General features: G+C 38.4%; 1 protein-coding gene across 1 annotated transcript in view; it reads left to right on the top strand.

The window, feature by feature from the left end:
• The window catches only part of KDM7A (lysine demethylase 7A), a 61,053-nt gene that overhangs the window by 26,400 nt on the left and 15,035 nt on the right, over window positions 1-19,618 (top strand). Inside the window, exons 3-11 of the mRNA XM_054564163.1 lie at window positions 2,906-3,023; window positions 5,109-5,269; window positions 6,990-7,131; window positions 7,440-7,626; window positions 8,841-9,003; window positions 12,430-12,517; window positions 13,747-13,853; window positions 17,112-17,203; window positions 18,296-18,385. Of these exons, the coding sequence (XP_054420138.1) occupies window positions 2,906-3,023; window positions 5,109-5,269; window positions 6,990-7,131; window positions 7,440-7,626; window positions 8,841-9,003; window positions 12,430-12,517; window positions 13,747-13,853; window positions 17,112-17,203; window positions 18,296-18,385 (1,148 nt within the window). The remainder of the gene's footprint in view (window positions 1-2,905; window positions 3,024-5,108; window positions 5,270-6,989; window positions 7,132-7,439; window positions 7,627-8,840; window positions 9,004-12,429; window positions 12,518-13,746; window positions 13,854-17,111; window positions 17,204-18,295; window positions 18,386-19,618) is intronic.

Below are 19,618 nucleotides of genomic sequence, written 5' to 3'. Positions count from 1 at the left end.
AAAACAGTTTAACACTTAAATATATATTCTCAGTGTTCTTCATGCATGTGCAGTTTAAACTCAAAATCTGTTCTCTTTTTCCCTATGAACACTATTAAAATACTTCTTCATTGACTTCCTTTAAGAAATTAAGTTAGCTCTTGTAGTGGCTGATTTTTTTGCGTCAAAGATGGAGGCCCAAGAGGACAGGTGTAGCCCTCTGTTAACATCCTGCAAGTGAGAACATTTAAAAGGAAACCTTAGTGATCGGAAGCTTATTGAGTGCCAGGAACTGTGCAAGAAAGTACTTGACCTATGTTATCTCCTTTGATATTTATAACAGCATATGAGAAAAATGATCTCATAGCTCTCTCATGTAGCTCTTCGGCAGAGCTAGAGTTCAAACCCATAGTTGTTCAATCCCAGTCTGCTCTAATTCTAATCTGTTTGGCAAAAACGAATATTAAAACAATGTAATAGCATAGTTACTTATCAAATGAGCAGCTTTTCCTTTACTTTCCAATAGTGATGCTCACTGTTGACCCAGGGCTTTGAAATAGGCTGCTTATATGAGGAGGGTAGGAACCAAAAAAACCCCTAGAATTATCTTCTGGAAGGCAGGCCCCCTGTAGTACAGGCTTCTAGTTGAGTGTTCTAGGAACCCGTCCGTATCAGTGTACCAGCTGGTGTTGCTGTGAGAGGCTGTATTTGGCTTCAGTGAATTTATTTTGAAGACTCCTGGATTTTCCCATTTCACGATGCCCACACTACGCTGAGTGTGCAGCCGTTTTTGACCAAAAACAGCATGACCCCCATGCCTCACCCTGCCTATATACCAGATCTCTTCTCTAGCAGCTTTCTTTTGTTTCCCTGGATGTAAAAGTCCTCAAAGGGAAGCCTTTTGCCTATGTGGAAGAGGTGAAACAAAAAATGGCAGAAGCACTAAAAGGCATCAAAATCGATGAGTTCAAAAACTGTTTTGAACAGTGGAATAAAAGTCTTGATTGGTGTATTACATCAAATGGAAAGTACTTTGGAGGTGACTGAAGTTTAAACATGTAAAAATGAATACACAATTTTTTATAAATAAAATCTGGGTTTTTTGGGTCTCTCGTTGTACACTGGTAACGATGTGAGTTACCTACCACTTTTTTTGAAGGCAGTTTTCCAGTATGTAGCAAATGTCTTTAAAATTTAGTCTGCCTTCTAGCATTTCTAGGAATTTGTCACAAGGAGTTAGTGGGGGAAACAGATTTATATGTATGAATATTAATCTCAACTTTGAAGAAAGATTCAGGATGAATTAAATGCTTAAGAATAAAAAAAAGATTATGATACATCTACATCTATATCTTAAAATAATTCTAAGCTGCCTTAAGTTGCTTTTGAATATTTAATAAGGAGAAAATGTTCATGATATAATAAGGGTAAGCAGAATAAACATTATGATCCCAGTTGAAAATAAAATGGGGGTAAGTATCTATATATATATATAAGTAAAAAAGCCTGGAATTAAATACTCTTGAATTTTAGTAGTGATTTTAAATGAGGGAAAAAAACATACAAAGGACGCCTTAATGGGATTTTCTACTAAGGCTGCTTTATGATTCTCAGTTTTTCAAAAAAGGGATTGACTGTCATCTATATTGAGGGTCTGACTGCTATAAATTACTTAGGAATCTTGTTTTAGATTCTTAGATATGAATTCAGTCTTATTTCTACCCTATCCATTATTTAGTGTGACTTAGGCATATAAGGAATCAGCGTTATTACATTATTATGATCTTTGTAAGGTGAAGGTTTGAAGTAACTTAGACTCATAGAGTTGTGTCCTTCACCCAACATTTTGTTATGAGAATGTTCAAACATACAGGAAAAGTTAAAAGATTCTGTTATTGACATTTTATGTTATCTGTTTTACCATGTGTCTGTCCACATAACGATCTCACTGTATATTCATCTTATTTTTTTGATGTATTCTAAGTAAGTTCTGAGCATGACTACATTACCAGAATCTGGAGGTTTTAGGCTTAAGAGTGCTTTTCAAACTTTAAAAATATATATGCATTAATAAAACCGAAAGCTTACATTAGCACCACACAAAAGACAGGTAGGCAGTGCCACCCTGGCTTCCAGAGCGCCTCCCTCGGCCCCTTCCCCATCTGCCCCTTTATTAAGAGTTCCTCAGCCCCGCTGGAAAAACAGCCCTCGTCCACTTCACTTCCACACTGGGGAAGTGCGAGCGGGTTGGTTAAGTGACCTGCCCAGGGTGGCAGAGCAAGTAATGGCCGAACGAGGAGTCAGTCGGGTCTCTTGATTGATTGCCGTGACCATTCAAGACTGCGGCCTCCTGGAGCTGTGCGGCAGAAGTCACCATGACGCTGTTTATTCTGTGGTGCCACTTGTCTTTCTTTAATTGTGAGGCAGTCACCTGCTCTTCTTTCTGTCAGTGTAACCATGCTTATTAGGGAGATAAGTTTGACGTAAAAGAGAAAGGAACTGTGCTGTTAAAAATAGATTTCTTATGCGGGATCAAAGGCCCTATTCTGGGAGAATGATTTGGAGGATCCATCAAAATTATATTATGGCCTAAAGTCCTAATGAAAATCATGATTTTAAATAATTGTGAGATTTCATAGTATGTGTAAATGTGGCTCTTATAAAAGGCTCCATTTGCTACTTTGAATTCCTTGATTTAATTTTAAAATTACTGTGAAATAAAAGAGTAGATTTAAAATAAAACCCAGTTAATTGCCTATAGTTGCTGTTTTATATAAATTTTACTTCTTCAGCCTAGAAATGTATTAAAAATGTGTTTTTATTGTACTTAATAATTGTTATGTCAGATTATATAATAAATAGAAAGTACATAGCATCAGTAGATACCAAAATGTTTCTTTTTTTTTTAATTAATCTAAAAATGCAGTGAAAAAGAGGAGAAACTGGCACAGGCATGACTACACAGAAATTGACGATGGTTCCAAACCAGTGCAAGCTGGAACTAGAACTTTTGTGAAGGAATTACGTTCTCGAGTCTTCCCAAGGTACGGAAACTTATTCTGACCAAAGAAAATTAAGAACGTTACCTGATGAACTGACACTATCTAAATAAAGCAGTGTTTTCAAATTTCAGATGCCAATCCATGATTATTCTCAATCAAGTTTTTACTTTTTTAAACAAAATGAAATAGAAAATATTGGTACATTGCAAGTCAAAGGACTAAATGAGCATAGTTCCATGGAACTTTCGTTTTATGTATGTGTGCTGGGTCACTATGTAAAAATACATTCTTAACTGTGGATCCCAGTCTAAGAAATTTTGAGATACAAACGATAAGGCAGTTGTTCCAAGTACTTGGTTCCTTACGATAGCAGCTACTGCTTTTCTTTTACCTCACCTATTCCTATTTTCAAATTCCATTTTTTTCTTATGTTTTCATATCTACCATGGCTCTAGGTCTACCAGAAGTACCGTATCCATTGCTTGGCTTCCCTGGTGGCAGCAGGACTGGGCTTTTTTTTTTTTTTTAAAGATAACAAAGAGTATTTGAGTCACCTGTGGCTCAAAGCTAGTCAAAAGCATTATACAGCATTTAATCATGCCCATTTAGATCATTTTCTACTCAATGCCGGACATCTGTTTAAAGTGATGATGCTTAATAAGCTTTTCCACAAGAGCATATCCAGGCTTGTTAAAGAGAGGAAGCGCACTTTAAATTTAAATCACACACACGCAACCTATTACGGAACTACTTCAGATCCTATAACTATAAACCTTTGCTATTCCTTAACAGTCTTTAGGATTCCTATCTCCCTCCTCCTTCATCCTTAAACAGAAACATATAAGTAGCTACTGTTGGCTCCCTCAGGTCTACTGAGATAAAGAAAACATTGTGAATAGTGGTTTCCATATGATTTTTGTGATATTAGAGGCCCTGTTCTCAAATAGTCTCCTTTATCAGTTTCAAAGTCATCGGAGAAACGTGTGTGTTTTTCCTTGATTGGTTTGGAGCCTAGAACCAGAGTTGCAGGCTTCAGAGAGGCTTGCGAGTCCCCTTAAATTGTATAAACAAGTTAGTGTCGATGTGGCAATGTGCAGTTTTTTTACTGGGAGAGGAGCCATAGCTTTCATTTTTTTCCAAATAGGTTTGTGACCTGAAGCGTAAGTGTTACAAATCCTGGCCTGGTGATTCCTGAGGCTTTTCTGCACAAGTAGACACAAGTGAGAGCAGGTTATAGAGATGGTCACAAATGTCCAAATGGCAATTACCATTAGGTAAAGGTCTTTGGTTTTATTTAACTCCATGAACCTTCACATCATTTATTAACTAAATTACACGTACTTGATGTGATGAACACAGCAGTGTGTGAACTAAAGTGAATGGGCCATCTTCCTTCTGCCCTATTTCAAGGATTAGTGTCTTTTTTGAGGCCCTTTCTACATAAGTAATATTTAAAACGCTTATATATACAGATGTATGGATGTACATATACATCTAAGTTTTAAAAAATAAAAAGGGTTATGTTATGTGTATGTTGTATAACTTGATTTTTTTACTCTGCTGTACTCACAGGTGTTCATCCATATGTGTGCAAAGATTTATATTGCTCCTTAACTGCTGTGTAGTAGGCAACAGTGTATAGGTACACCATAATTTACTTAACCATCCCTCTGTGATGTATGTTTAGTTTGTCTCCAGTTTTCCTCCTCTTGAAAGGATTTGAGTAGCTTTTGATCTTGTTAAGTTTCTTAAATCCAACCACTCATTACAACTAATTGTAAGCATCCTACCATTCTATTACCTCTTCTAGTGTAGTTTATGTGAATATTTACATATTAAAATACATATTTTCCTATAAACTAATTTGTTTTTTTCTCATTATAGTTAAGGCAATTTATACAATATTTGTAATATATATTCAGTATATGTATTGAAGTAATTCTAAAATTTACTTTAAAAGGGGTTATAGAAAAACATTTGTTCTAAAAAGGAGAATTAGTCAGAAGAGGTTGAGAACCACTGATATAGATAATAAGATAATAACATAGTATATGAACTAACCCATTACCAGAGTTGTTTTTAACTGAACTTAACAAAGATGGCATTTTACGCTTATCTTTTCCTTAGTGCCGATGAAATCATTGTAAAGATGCATGGCAGCCAGCTGACACAAAGGTACCTGGAGAAACATGGATTTGAAGTCCCGATTATGGTCCCCAAGTTAGACGATCTAGGACTCAGGCTCCCCGCACCTACTTTTTCTGTTCTCGATGTGGAACGTCATGTAGGTACGAACTTTGGAAAACATGGTAAAAGTAAAAATGTTAACTGTCCTAACAATATTAAAAGTCCAATGAAAAGAGGTTAATGTAGTTCACTTTCCTGGGTCAGAAAAGGTGAAATTCAGTATTGCCTATGTTGGAAACTTTTTCTTTTTCCTCAGCCGACCTGCAATTGTGAGAAAAACAGAATGAAACATTTTCGCCTATTCTCATTTCCTCAGACTCACCCTGCTTCTTTTTTTGTTGTCTTCAAATTTTCTGGTACCTGCTTAGGAAAACCTGTCACTTGAGGGGTAGCTACAGACACTGGGGAAAAGACAGCGGGGAACTGGGTTGGGCGCAGCCTCTGGAGGTTCAGGTGCAAGATTTCTGGACCCTGCTCTCGGGACTGGCTGCCGAGAGAATGGCCGCGCAAAAGAAGAGAGAATTTTAGACCTCTTTTTGTATTTATGACTTGGTGGTATTGCCATTTAGTGATGTCTGGACCTGATTTGTTATTTTGGGGCCCAGAAAGGCATAAGAAATGAGGGAAATGCAATGCTGTTGGCATTTTTAGTTATTTTATTTATTCTCATCATGGTATTTATGGATAAAGCTGACTACATGTGGATCTCATTCCTTGTCAGCAATAGATAGAGATTATTTGAGGATGAGATTTCAAACCTACCTTGACTCGAAACTGTGCCTCCATTACGGTATGTTTTCCCCTGAGCACAAAATATCCGAGAACTTGTCCTTGTATTGAGCCTTTGGTTTGACAGTTCTCATTGATAACTGTTTCACAGAGGAAATTCAGATAATTTTGAATATTTGATAAATTAAGGGATGAAGCTGAGTTTTAACCTATGACTGTTTGCCAAGATAGCACTGTAAAATAAATATAGTGTAATGTAAGTATAGGAGAAAAATGTTCAAACTGTTTGAAAGTTCACTTTTTAGTACTGTGAAACCCTTCAGTTAGCAGAATTGTCTTGTCTCCTAAGTGTAAAATAAAGTGTACTAGACAATATTTTTTTAACTTAAAGATACATTAAAATAAAAAAGTCTTTTATTTGTTTTCTATTTCAGATTGATTAAGTTTGGCTATATTTTGAATTCTGTCTTATCCCGTAGGACACTGTAAAACTGATTATGCTTGCTAGGGTGGCGAGGTGTGTAAGTGACACCTCATGGCTTTACAGGGAATTTGAAAGTTTATCCTAACAGACACTAATATGAACTGATTTTTGCTTGCTAACCACCAATTTTTTCCTGAAGCAGAATATTAGAAGAGAAGATACTACCAGGCAAACAGAAATTGTTTGTCCTAGTTAACTTGTTTCCCAATGGTTGATTGGTTTGTCCAAATGATAGACTTAGAATCTTCTGTGTTACAGAAGTGAAAGGGAAAAATCGGTCCCCTCGTTTTATGCCTGAGGAAACTGAAACCCAGAATGTGTGGAAGTTTCCACATACCAATCGAATGCATTTTTGTCATTATGAACTGCATACAAGAAATCATTGATATATAAAAAGCCTTGTAAATGTGTAAGTTTTTACAATCATTGTTAGTTATGCAGCTCTTAATTGCCTTCTTTCCTTCAAAAACCATCCCCCTTTTCAAAAGTTCCGTTTGGTCGTAAAAATTAAGGATATAGGAAAAACTTTATCTAGGCTGTGTATTTTTGTTTAGGACATCTGTTGTAACTTTTAAGCCCAATGTTAAGACTGTAATTTTTCTCTGCAGGTGGTGACAAAGTGATAGATGTCATTGATGTGGCAAGGCAGGCAGACAGCAAAATGACACTTCACAATTATGTTAAATACTTCATGAATCCCAACAGACCAAAAGTGTTAAATGTGATCAGCCTTGAATTTTCAGATACAAAGTGAGTAGTTCTGGACATTTTGGGTTAGCCTCTGAGTGTTAGCCAAATGTAGTTAAATGATAAATTTACTTTAGTAAGAAGCATAATTGCAACTTCTGAAGTGGTCCAGTGATAGCAATGTATAGTGTGTTTTGGCATGCTCAGAGAGTATTAAGAAACGCAATGAATTTTAAACTTTAAGTATTGTTGTTGACCTTGAGTTCCATTTAATTTCTTGGTTTGGGTTGAGGTGAAAGATGTCATTTTAAGAAGTTTTAATTTGCATGATGTGGGTGTGTGTGTGTGTACGTGTGTTTGCTTTTTTTAAGGATGTCTGAATTGGTGGAGGTCCCTGACATAGCCAGAAAACTTTCCTGGGTGGAAAATTATTGGCCAGATGATTCAGTCTTTCCCAAGCCATTTGTTCAGAAATACTGCTTAATGGGCGTTCAAGACAGCTACACAGATTTCCACATTGACTTTGGTGGAACTTCAGTTTGGTACCATGTCCTCTGGGTAAGATTGGGGTATTTCTTTGTTCTCTTATTGACAAAACCACATAGTCCTATTTTTCCAGGGGTGCATTCATGCAAATGACATTTGTAAAGAGGGAAATTTCTGTACTTTTTAGTAGGACCTATCATTTTACTGTTAAGCATTATGATTTTCTAATTCCAAGTAACAAAGGAGCCATTAGTTCTTAATTTATGTTTAGGTTCTCCCCCCCACCTCCTTCTTTTTGCCATGATCTTATAAGCTGGTCTCTTGGAGCCTTTTGTCTCTTTCCCCTATTCAGTTATCACTTAACGTGAATCAATACCTGAGAAGGCGCAAAATTACAGTAGTAAGAATTGCTTCTGACCTTAAGATTAGCCTAGGACAGCTAGTTGGATAAGTCAGGAAGGTTCATAAAAATACCAGTTCTTCTTGGCAGCTTATATTCACCTTGCTTTATCTAGAACTGTGCTATTCGAATAGTAGACACTAGCCATGTGTGGCTAAATTTTCTATAGATAAAATTAAATATAATTTAAAATTCAGTTCCTCATTTGCACTAACCACATTTCAAGAGCTCAGTATCCACATGTGGCTTATGGCTACTGTTAGATAGCACAGACATAAAACATTTCCCTCATCATAGGACGTTCTGTTGGACATTGCTGATCTAGAACCAAGTGTTGTCCATATTAAATGCCTGCCTGTACGTCTGCAGTGCTCTGTGCTGTATATGGCACTGTGTTCGTGAGCTCCTATTTCTTCTCTCCAGGAGAAAACAAAGGATGACTTTATTAAAGGAAGTCAATTTGCACGTCTTTAAAAATAATCCTTATATTATAGATCTTAGGAGAAGGGGCAAAGTTTGCAGAGATGACTCTGTAACCTGAGGCCTGTTAATATGTATTTACTCCAGGCCTTGAAAATGAGATCAGTAGGATGTTTGTGGGTTTTTTGTTTTGTTTCTTTTTTTGCCCTCCTTTCTTGTAACTATTTCTCCAATGCCACTTGATTGACACCCTGTAGTATTTGGGAAGGGGAGCCTTAGCTCCTGTGAAGGAAGATGCTTGTTGAGGGCAATAGCTATCAATTAAGTATGTGAAATACGTCTTTTTTGAGCCTAAAAAATCAGGTAATTGTCTTATTTAGATCATTTTGTTGGGAAAGTGCATCAGTGTAGGCTGTTCTAAGAATGCCTTTTTCTTTTCAAAACCAGTGTGATTACTTTCTTTTAGGGTGAGAAGATTTTTTATTTGATAAAGCCAACAGATGAAAATTTGGCGCTCTATGAATCTTGGAGTTCATCTGTGACCCAGAGTGAGGTGTTCTTTGGAGATAAGGTGGATAAATGCTACAAATGTGTGGTAAAGCAGGGACATACCTTATTTGTCCCTACAGGTAAGGCTTAATCCCCCCCTGCTCCCCATTGTTCACGCTCAGTCACATGGAGTCAGCTGTTAATTAGAAACTCTGGCTTTAACATGTTTGGAAAGTAGCTTTGCGCAGCCTGAGATCCTGGACTTTTCACTTCTTTATCCCTTAGAGGCTTTCCTTACTGTTAGGACTTGTTTTCTTTTTGGTGTTTTATGTCATTTGCCTTCATTCTGATTTTTGTTCAGATAGTTTCACATACTATAATATTCACCCTTTTAAGGTGTACAGGTCAGTAGTTTTTAGTAGATTAACAGGGCTGTGCAACCTTACTGCCGTCTCATTCTAATTTCATCGCCTCAAAAGGAAGCCCAGGTCAGGTAGCAGCCACGTCTCCGTCCCCCCTTCCTGTGAGCCCCTGGCAACCACTAATGTACTTGCAGTCCCTGTGGTTTGCCTACTCTGGACATTTCATACATATGTATGTTTATGTGGAATATGTGGCCTTTTTAATCTAGCTTCTAACGAAAGTTACCATTATGTCTACCAGGCTCATCCGTATTGTAACGTGTATCTGTACTTCATTACTTTTTATAGCTAATAAACATTTCTTTGTACAGATATACCACATTTCATTTATCCATTCGTTAGTTGATGGGCATTTTGGGGTGTTTCCACCTTTTGACTATTCTTTGAACGTGTGTGTAAAAGTTTTTGTGTGGAAGTATTTTGTTTTCCTTGGTTATATACCTGGTATGGAATTGCGGGACCATATGGTTGAATTGACATTTAACTTTTTGAGGACCTGCCAAACTGTTTTCCGAATGCACCATTTTACACTCCCACCAGCAATGCACAGTGTGTTCCATTCCTCCACATCCTCTCCAACACTGTAATTATCTTTTTTATTTATGCCATTTTAGTAGATGGGAAGTAGTGGTATCTCACTGTGGTTTTGATTTGCATTTCCTTAGTGATTAATGATGCTGAACATTTTTCTTCTGCTTATTGACCGCTTGAATATCTCTTTGGAGAAATGTCTATTGAAATTCTTTGCCCATTTTTAAGTTGGGTAATTTGTCTTTTAATCTTCGAGTTGTAAGCATTCTTTATATACTCTACATACTAGACCCGTATCAGACATATTTATAATTTGCAAATATTTTCTCTCATCCTGTGAGTTGTCTTTTTACTTTCTTGATAATGTTCTTTGCACAAAACTTTAAAATTTTGGTGTAGTTTCCTTCAACTTTAACTGGTCAGCTCTACTTGCTGTGAAAGGCCAAGCCAGTAATATGAATCTGGGCTGTTGTCCTGTGACAGTTAGGAGTATGTTTTGAGGGACCTGAGGAAGGAATTGAGTACCAGCCTTAGCGGTAGCCTCAAGTATAGGTGTCAGGTGTGTCACTTTGAGGCACGATGGAACGCAGGGCTCTCCAGGCAGGGGTGTGAGAACTGTGTTAGTCTTGCTTGGGTGACCTCAAAGGCTGCAGAGTTCACAGGGATTTGGTACCACAGGCCCTACTTTCTTGTTGTGCATCTGGTGTGTATAATAATAAATAAATATGTTTTTAATACATGCCTGGAACTACCAGAATTTATGAATCTAGATAAGTATCAATATTTTCATTGTGAATGGGTTAAGCTCCTTCCTTAAATTTTCTTCCCAGTTCTTCCTTTTATAACAAATATTTAGTTACGCCCTCTTCAAAGTGTTGAATTCATATTTATTGATGTTATAACCTCCTACACCAATCATTTAAAAAAATAGTATAATGACCTAACTAGCATATAAAGAAGAGATTAAAGAGTAATTTATAATAAAACTATTGCAAAATGTGTCTGTGCAGGCACAGCAGCCTTAGAAGACAAAATAAATAGATGCATAAGCCAGAAAACCAATACAGGTACAGAACTCAAATTCTGTAGTTTAGGTGTAGAGTAATAGTTCTCAAACTTCCTTGAGCATGGCAGCCTCCTGGGGAGGGCTTACCAAAACACAGACTGCTGGTTCTGATCCCCAGTAGTTACGCTTCAGTAGGTCTGGGATGAGGCCTAAGAATTTACATGCTAACAAGTTCCCGAGCACCGCTGTTGCGCCTCCGCTGCTGATCTGGAGACCTGGAGAACCACTGCTATAGGCATTGCGGTTTTTCACAAGGTAGTTGGCAACTGATAAAGTTCCAAACAAACTAAAGTTCAGTTTCCTTCAATTTATAGAATAGTTGTATTCCTGGAAAATTATGCCAAAACCATGCAAAAATTACTTTGCTTGCATTTATAATGAAGTTGTGGTTTCTAGGGTCAGACAGTTCTTGGCAGATTTTGTACAAAATAAATGCCCTTCAGAAATTCGTAAGTCCTCAGTCATGCAGGGCAATTTCTTACTCTGTGGCACTGTCCTGCGTTTTGGACCCCTGACTCCCGCTCACAAAATGACGGTGGTGCCTCCTGATCATTGTGACAATTGAAAGAACTCCCCTCCCACCACCCCGCCCAAAGTTTCCCAGTACAGGCAGTACAACCTCTGTGGGGACCACTGATCTGTAGGAATTGTAGCTGACGGACTTCTCATTGGTCACTTCAGGGTAAAGCTCAAGGTTTTGTGCCTTTGAGCACGCAAATGGGCATCATTTGAAATTCAGTCTTTTGACATTGTGTCATAGCACAGTGAGGGATGAAAAGATGAGAATGTGGAGAAAATGGGATCTATTTTAACAGCTAATTTTTACACGCAGATGTATTTGTATATGTTTATTTATATATATATATACTTACATGTGTTTTAGTCCATGGACATTTCTTTCAAAAGCTAGGTATCATCTCTTAGAAATGTTTCTCACTTTGAAAATATTTTTATGGGAAAATAAGGTACCATTTTGACTGCCAACATGCACATTTATAGAAACAAAACCCTCCACAGTGAGCTGTGGGTGACCCCCTTTCCTTTCTTAGAGACAGGCACCCGGTTGAGTCCCAGGGTCCTCCTCTGCTTCGTCCCTCAGGGAACTCTTTTCAGAGCCGAGGGAAGCAAGTGCTCGCCAGTCTCTCTTCCCTTCATGGGAATGTGCGTGCCTCATTCTAACCAGGTTCGACTTGATTCAGGGGAAAACCTTTAATATAAATTTGGTTTTTTAAAAAATTAAAAAACTAAAACAGCCACAACCACACATTTGCAAAAACCTTCACCCATCTTATACTGTGATTTTGTCTGATCGGGCCCATGCATTTCCTCAGTTTCCCAGAGTCGTCATAGAATTGGCATATTATAGGTCTTTAATAAATATTTGAATGAATGAATCTACAGATTTTATAGGCATTAGCTTTTCTACCACTGCAGTATGAAGTAAACTGATGTCAGTGTTTTGAGTTTCTTATTTCACAGGTAGATAAGACATTTGTTTGGTTTAAATACTGAGAAATCCCTGATTTATATACTTTTAACCATTTCAGGGTGGATTCACGCTGTGCTCACTTCTCAGGACTGTATGGCTTTTGGGGGGAACTTTCTGCATAACCTTAACATCGGCATGCAGCTCAGGTTAGTGTCCTCGGTATTTAAGGATCTTCTGTCCTTTCATAAATAGAACATTGTTTCAAAGTTTAAAAAAACTAAAGTCAACAACATATTTTAATTGAGATCTTGTGGAGATAGGCCCTGAGAAATTTTTAAGAATAGGAACTATTAACAAAAGTAGTGCCTTAAAATTTTGACAGGAGGACAACCTTGATGCATTTCAAATACGAAATGTAAAAAAAATAAGAATTTATTCAGTTTGAGACTAAATGTCTCCCTAAATTTCAAAATTTTATAAAAATGTATGGGCTCTCCTTTGGTTGGTTGTACAGTGAGGGACATGAGCGCGGTCCAGTCAGACTCAGGTGTGACATGTAGGGCTGGGGAAAGCAGCCCTGGGTTAGGGTGGCTATCAGGCCACCTCCTCTAATTGTACTGTGGGGCAGGGGTTAACAGCGCTTTCCCTTTCAGTGTGAGAATTTGACCTTCAGGTAACTTTCTGCCCCTATTAGCCCTGCTTGGGGTAAAATGTCTCCTGGTTGGTAAAGCGCACCAGGACTGGGAGAACTAGAAGCACCCAGCAGGAGGCCGTGAGCTGTGGTCGGGCTTCCCTGGGTGCGGTGGCTTTAGCTCGGCTTGCCCATGGAGAACCCTGGGTGCGATGTGTTCGTGGAGTTACTGCAGGAAGCTCTGAGCCGGGGGAGCTCCCACACGGCTCTGTGAGACTCTGGTTTCTTTAGACCTGTGCTGTTTCCAGGGGAAAGGCAGCCCCTGGCAGCTTGGGCTGCTTGCAAGGGCTCCCACAGAAGAACACGGTGGCAAACTGTGCTTCCTGTCTCCTCCCCTTGACCAGCCCACGCGCGGTCTTGAGCTTGAATGCTTAGTAGAAACTAAAGAAAACCTGAGTGTGTGGTTCAGTGCTGTCCAGCACGTGGAATTAACTGATAAACATGTTGTCTAATTTATTATAGGGGAACCCTTGTGCAATTACTTCCAGTTAGACTAGGATAAAAATCCCAAGGTATGATCTTTTTGAAGGCCAGTGTAATTCTTCAGTACACTGTCAAATTTGTTAAAGTATGACCTGGGCAAGATCACAATTTAGTCTAATCCAAATGTCATAGTAAGAAATACACAGTGCTTGATTGGTCTTACATGTCATCTGCTTATTTTATTTTCCTTAAGTTGATGGCCCTCATTTAACTTTGAAATGCTAATATTAATAGTAAATTTCTTCAAAATGTATTTTTTAGGTGTTATGAGATGGAAAAAAGGCTTAAAACACCAGATCTTTTCAAATTCCCTTTCTTTGAAGCCATATGTTGGTTTGTAGCCAAAAACTTGCTGGAAACCTTGAAAGGTAATTAATAATTTGTTCATTTGTTGTGAGATATAATGCATAATGTTTGTAAATTCACTAAAAGCCACTAATAGAGAGACCCTTGTAAGGTGTTGCTATTGCCTCTGTTTTATTTATTGATTGATTGATTTGAGAGAGAGAGAGAGAGAGAGAGAGAGAGAAAGAGAAACATTGACTTGTTCCACTTATTTATGCATTCATTGGTTGCTTCATGTATGTGCCCTGACTGGGGATCGAACCTACAACCTTGCTGTACCAGAATGATGCTCTAACCACCTGATCTACCCATCTAGGGCTATTTTGTTTTTTTAAATGCATGATTTCCTCTGCTAGGAAACTTTTTAGCAAATGAGAGTCTCTAATCCACAATCTTAAAAAGCAGGTACATGAAGAGCTGTATCAGAACAGGTAATGTTGACAGATGTCGATTCCACCTGGGACCGTCGCAGCCTGCACACACTGTCAAGCCTGTATAAGTACCTCATTTGCAAAAGTGCAGTTTAAGCCAAGACATTGTTATGTAACATGTGTTCCCAAATATTTGCTCTTAAAAATCAAGGGCATAGTTTTCATGCCCTAAAAGAATCAGGGAGTGCCGTGCCATTATTATTACGCCCATTATGCTGGCCAGCACAAGGCACCTGTTCGCACAAGCCAACCGAATATCAGGGTGTACATCTGCAAGTGAAGAAAAATGTTTGGGTGTTTTGGGGGGATGGGGTGGGTGGTTATCTTTTTATTTAAACTTGAAAGCTACCTTTTTTATGTGGAATTTCAGATTTGGTATTTTATCTTTGGGTTAATAACTATGAGCAGTCAAGTTGGAAATTGAATATCGCTTCCCCTTTTATCCTTTTGTTTTTTTGCTTCTCACACATTCGTGCCCTTGAGAACAGAGTTCATCTGGTTTTGTGTTGTCTAACTTGCCCAGTCCAGTTGCAAATAGTGGTACAATTATAATTAACTCCCAGAAGAAACCAATATAAACAGATTAAACATAAAGTCTATTCTAAACATTTGTTTCTTTTTCCATTTAAAAGTTGCACAAGAAGCCCTGACCAGTGTGGCTCGGTTGGGTGTCATCCCACGAAGTGAAAGGTCACTGGGTTGATCCCCGGTCAAGGCGCATACGAGAGACAAATGATCAGTGTTTCTCTCTTACCTCGATGTTTCTCTCCCTCTCTCTCACTTCCTTCCCCTCTCTCTAAAATGAATAAAATCTTCTTTTAAACTATATGTTATTGATTATGCTATTATCGTTGTCCCAGTTTTTCCCCCTTTGTCCTCCTCCACCCAGCACTCCCTACTTCCTCAATATGTGAATAAAATCTTTTTTAAAAAGTTACACAAGAAGGAAAGGTAAAATGAAAAGAAATAACCAGTAACTTACTTCCCAGGATAGTATGCACAGAATCAAATGATAAAACTTAGGGCTTCTTTGCTTAAAAAAGCGGGGGGGCTCACTCTCTTTGGGAGTAAAGAACAATAACCCCGCCCCACACATGCCCCACAGTGCGGTGGGAGAGGCTTTGTCGGAGGTGCAGGTGTCGGCGATGGAGGCAGGAAGCCATGGATGAGGAGGAACAGGTGCTTGCTGCACGAGACCAGTCCCTGCTCCAGAAATACATCCTTGTCCTGAGTCCCTGACTCATTCAGTGTTTTCAGGAATTCGTTGTGGCTGCAGGAATGTCACCGTGGACCACAGAGTTGCCATCTGTAGCTTCTATTAAAATCCTGGACTTTAAAGTACACAGCTCCTTATCCAAGTGGAAGCCTAGAGAAATAGGAACACTTTTAAATACTTATAAAAACATTTATAAATGTTTTTGTTTCCTGGAAGTAAAGCCCAATGACGGAACCCTCAAGATTAGAGATAGGCAATTCACTATTCTAGGTTCAGAGCACTTTGCTGTCTTTTCTCAGCAGCGCGCACGCACACACAAACACCTCTGGCCTGAGGCTTTTTCCTAATGTCTAAGAGGGGCTCATCAGTCAGCTTTTTAGAACAAATTAAGAATTTATCTGGAAGACAAAATCTTGCTTTCTTCTTGCATTCACAGCAGCAGATTGCTTAGTCTTAGAATGATTTAGCCTTTGTGTTAGGCCATTGAGTGTTCAGAACTATTGAGGTCTGATCGAAAACATAACCCTATACATTAAAATTTTTTAAAAAATTACTGTAAAAGGATGTTTGCAGGTTGGTTTTAAAGTGTTTCTATTTCCTCAGCCAGGACAGTACAGGATACCGGGCAGTCCTAGTGTGCCAGTCCAGTCCCTCTGAGGGTAGAGGTGAAGGACCGGCACATCCGTGCCACCCTCCTAGACCTTCTGCCCGGAGTCGGGAGTGGAACGCTCATTCCCCTGCGTTATGCTGTCCTTGCGTCCCGACCTTTTAACTCTTCCTTGTGGCCTATTATTTGCCACCTCTCAGACTGCTACAGGCTTATCTGATAGTTTAAATGAGGGCAGATTGTTTGAAATTCTCAACTGAATTTAGTGTCAGTAATAATACAACCGTGAACCTATTTTGGGTTTATGTAAGTAAATTAGCCGTAGGGCAAAAGCACATCTTTCACTTTTGCTTCAACTCGCCTGAGTTGTGACCACATCTCATATTTTTAAGTGAGTTTTTGATAATCAATTCGATTTAAAAACCCAGAAGAGACATTTGTGGGGGAGTGAGTGTATTGACCTTTATAGTAGTGAAGCACTGTACGCCCCTAGTCAGTTGTTTAGATCGCACACTGCGTACGCATACACTCCTGCGCAGTTTGAAGAATTACAAGGCCTCAGAACGCCTCCACCCCGGTGAGCAGAAACCCCTTGCCGCTACTGCAGCCGCAGCTCTGATTTTTCCCATAGCACCTCCTCCTTCCCTTCAAGACAGAACCACTATCCTGATGTTCGTGATAGCCCTTTTCTTCTGCTTTGGCACCTGTGTCACAAATTAAAATAGTTTAATTTTGTCTATTTTTAGGTATCATGTGAATAGCTTCATATTGACATTATTTGGTGACCTTTTACTCAGCATTATGTTTGTGAGCTTTTCACTTGAGCATTTAGTACAATCATATTTAATGTAACTAGGGGATTCTTTTTTTTTTCCCTTGCCTTTTCAATTATTTATTTACTTTTTTTCCCATTCTGTTAATTTGAAAGTTTATGCAGTTTGGTATTTGGTGGTTACTCAAAATCTCAAGGTAATCCATTTATCTTCGGAACACTTAACTCCTTTCCGTACCTCTTCCCTGCCCACAGAACTCAGAGAAGATGGTTTCCAGCCTCAAACTTACCTAGTACAGGGCGTGAAAGCACTGCATACTGCTTTAAAATTATGGATGAAAAAAGAGGTAAGTAAGTTTTCCTGGGTGAAATAATTGTAATTTTTATATCTGGTAAGATCAGGAAAACAGAGTCTTCAAGCTATGTGGTACGAGGAGCCGCAGTAGATGGAGTAGAACTCATGCCTGAAATACGACATGCATTTTATTATACAGTGTGTACAAATGTACTGGTTTATGTGTCTATGAGGATAAAGTACCTCAGTATTTTTTTAAGATGAAAAAGAAAGTAAGTCAAATATGTCTAGGATGTTCAGTAAGCAATGAGCATGTTGATATAGAATAATAACTGAGCTCTCAGAGTGTGCTAACTACCGTGCTTAGTCTTTACATCCATCAACTAAGTTAATCCTCACAGCAGCTATACGAGGTCTGGGTGCTATTGCTATCCCTGTTTCACATGTGGGGAAGCTGAGGTCCAAGGAGTTTAAATAACTTTCCTGAGATACCTGGCGGAGCTAGGACTTCAGTCTAGGTCTCTGCGGTTGCCGTGCCTATGCTCTTACCCTCTGCGAGACTTACGTAAAGATGAAAGGAAAGGAGGTCAGGGTTCACGCAGAAGCTTTCCATTTTCACTAAAATGTGGCCTGATTGTTTGCATTTGAGTCCCACCTCCTCCAAGAGGTCATCCCAGATCTCCATTTGGAAATAGTATCTCCTTCCCTTATGCTTCCGTAGCACATTTCTTGTGCTGGTGGACTAGGATTATTTCAGTGCCTGTGTTGCTACTTACACATCCTTGGGTATTATGAATTAAGTGTTAGTATTATGAATTAAATGTTAGTCTTAATTAGTTACTTTACTAATTATAGTAGTATTTAGAAGTAGAGTAGGCTTCAAGGTCTGGAGTACTACTCAGTATAAAGCAAAATTCACTGCGTGACAAATTCATCTTTAACTCAGTCCAAGAGGATTTTATAAGGTAATGAGGATCTCCTTAGATGGTGTCACATGAGCTACAGGAACACTGAGACTTGGCTTGTTAGTATTTAGCTGTGTCCATAAAATCTGAAGAACCCAAAAATTGGTTTAATAAATTAGTTTTTACATATTAAAGTGTAAGTAACTTTGGTTATTTTGTCTTTGTTAATCCAAATACAGCTTGTATCTGAACATGCCTTTGAAATTCCAGACAATGTTAGACCTGGACATCTCATTAAAGAACTTTCTAAAGTAATTCGAGCAATAGAGGTAAGAGTAGAAACTATCATCGAAATTCTGTGTTACTATCTGCTTTGAGAAGCAAATAGATCTACCACCACACTACAAATATCTGAAATCTTTTATGCACTTAAAAAAAAAAAGGAATGAGCTAAGTTTTAGAAAGTCTCAGAGTCCCAGGTTCTTAAAGTCCTAGAGAGAAACGTGGAGGGCTGCATCATAATGAAGTAATAAGGAAGTGAAGTTTCCGGGTTACTTCAGGTTACTCCAAAAATAAAAAATACAGAATAAACAAAACTTTCAGATCCAGGTCACTTCACCTGTGCAGAGATGAATACGTGTTTAGTAATTAGAAAGAGAGGAAATGTAAGGTGAGAGAGCCAGGTGAAGCCAGGCGGGGAGGAGGCAAGACACCTCAGGGGGCAGAGCAAGGAGAGCTGCTCGACAGACAGTGTTATGGGGAGTTGGTTGGGCAAATGTCCTTTGAGAAAAGCCCACAAAATTTGAGATTAGGTTTTTTAACTTATCAATTAGGAGCTATTTTAGGGATTGAAGACAGAAAGTTTTAATTAAAGTAATTATTCGAGAAGGTGGTTCTATTAGTGTCTAGCTTGAACTGAAAGGAAGTTAAGTGGAGGAATGGAGGCTAACTGGTAATTTAGCAACTCAGATGAGGTGTGTTGGGGGGACTGGAAAGTGGGATACAGCTAATAAATACTAAAACGCTGGGTTTAATATACTTTGATAGCATAGTGTATGTACTTCTCAATATGTTCAGATATAGTAAAAAAATTGTTTTTAATTTTAAAGAGCGACAGTAATTGCATACAGATTTTTAATCGAAAGTCACATATATCATGTATGTCAATGTATAAATATATAAATCTCATATTATATGATAACCCAGACTAAGAATAAATGCAATAAGAAAGTAGTGGGTCTATATGAAAAATTATAAATCTTTACTATTGGAAGTAAAAATAGTTGGATAAATGAGAGTGTCATTTCTGAAATACATCAACTTCAAATTATTATAAATTTTAAATGATGAAATAAACCTGAAAGAATAAATGGACAGAAATAGCCAACATAGTTGTTTTTTTTTTTTTAAGTGAAGGATGGGCAATACAGGAGGCAGCAAGATTGCCAGTAGAAAAATGTGCAAAGAAAATATATAGGTATTTAGCCCCGACTGGTTTGGCTCAGTGGATTGAGTGCCAGCCTGTGAACCAAAAGGTTGCCAGTTCTATTCCCAGTTGGGGC

Source organism: Pteronotus mesoamericanus, unplaced genomic scaffold (assembly GCF_021234165.1).
Source record: "Pteronotus mesoamericanus isolate MK-2021 breed Mesoamerican mustached bat unplaced genomic scaffold, CSHL_Meso_final scaffold_85, whole genome shotgun sequence".
NCBI classification, from domain to species: Eukaryota; Metazoa; Chordata; class Mammalia; order Chiroptera; family Mormoopidae; genus Pteronotus; species Pteronotus mesoamericanus.
Note: the sequence above shows the minus strand (reverse complement) of the source record. Positions and strands in the feature narration are given on the sequence as shown.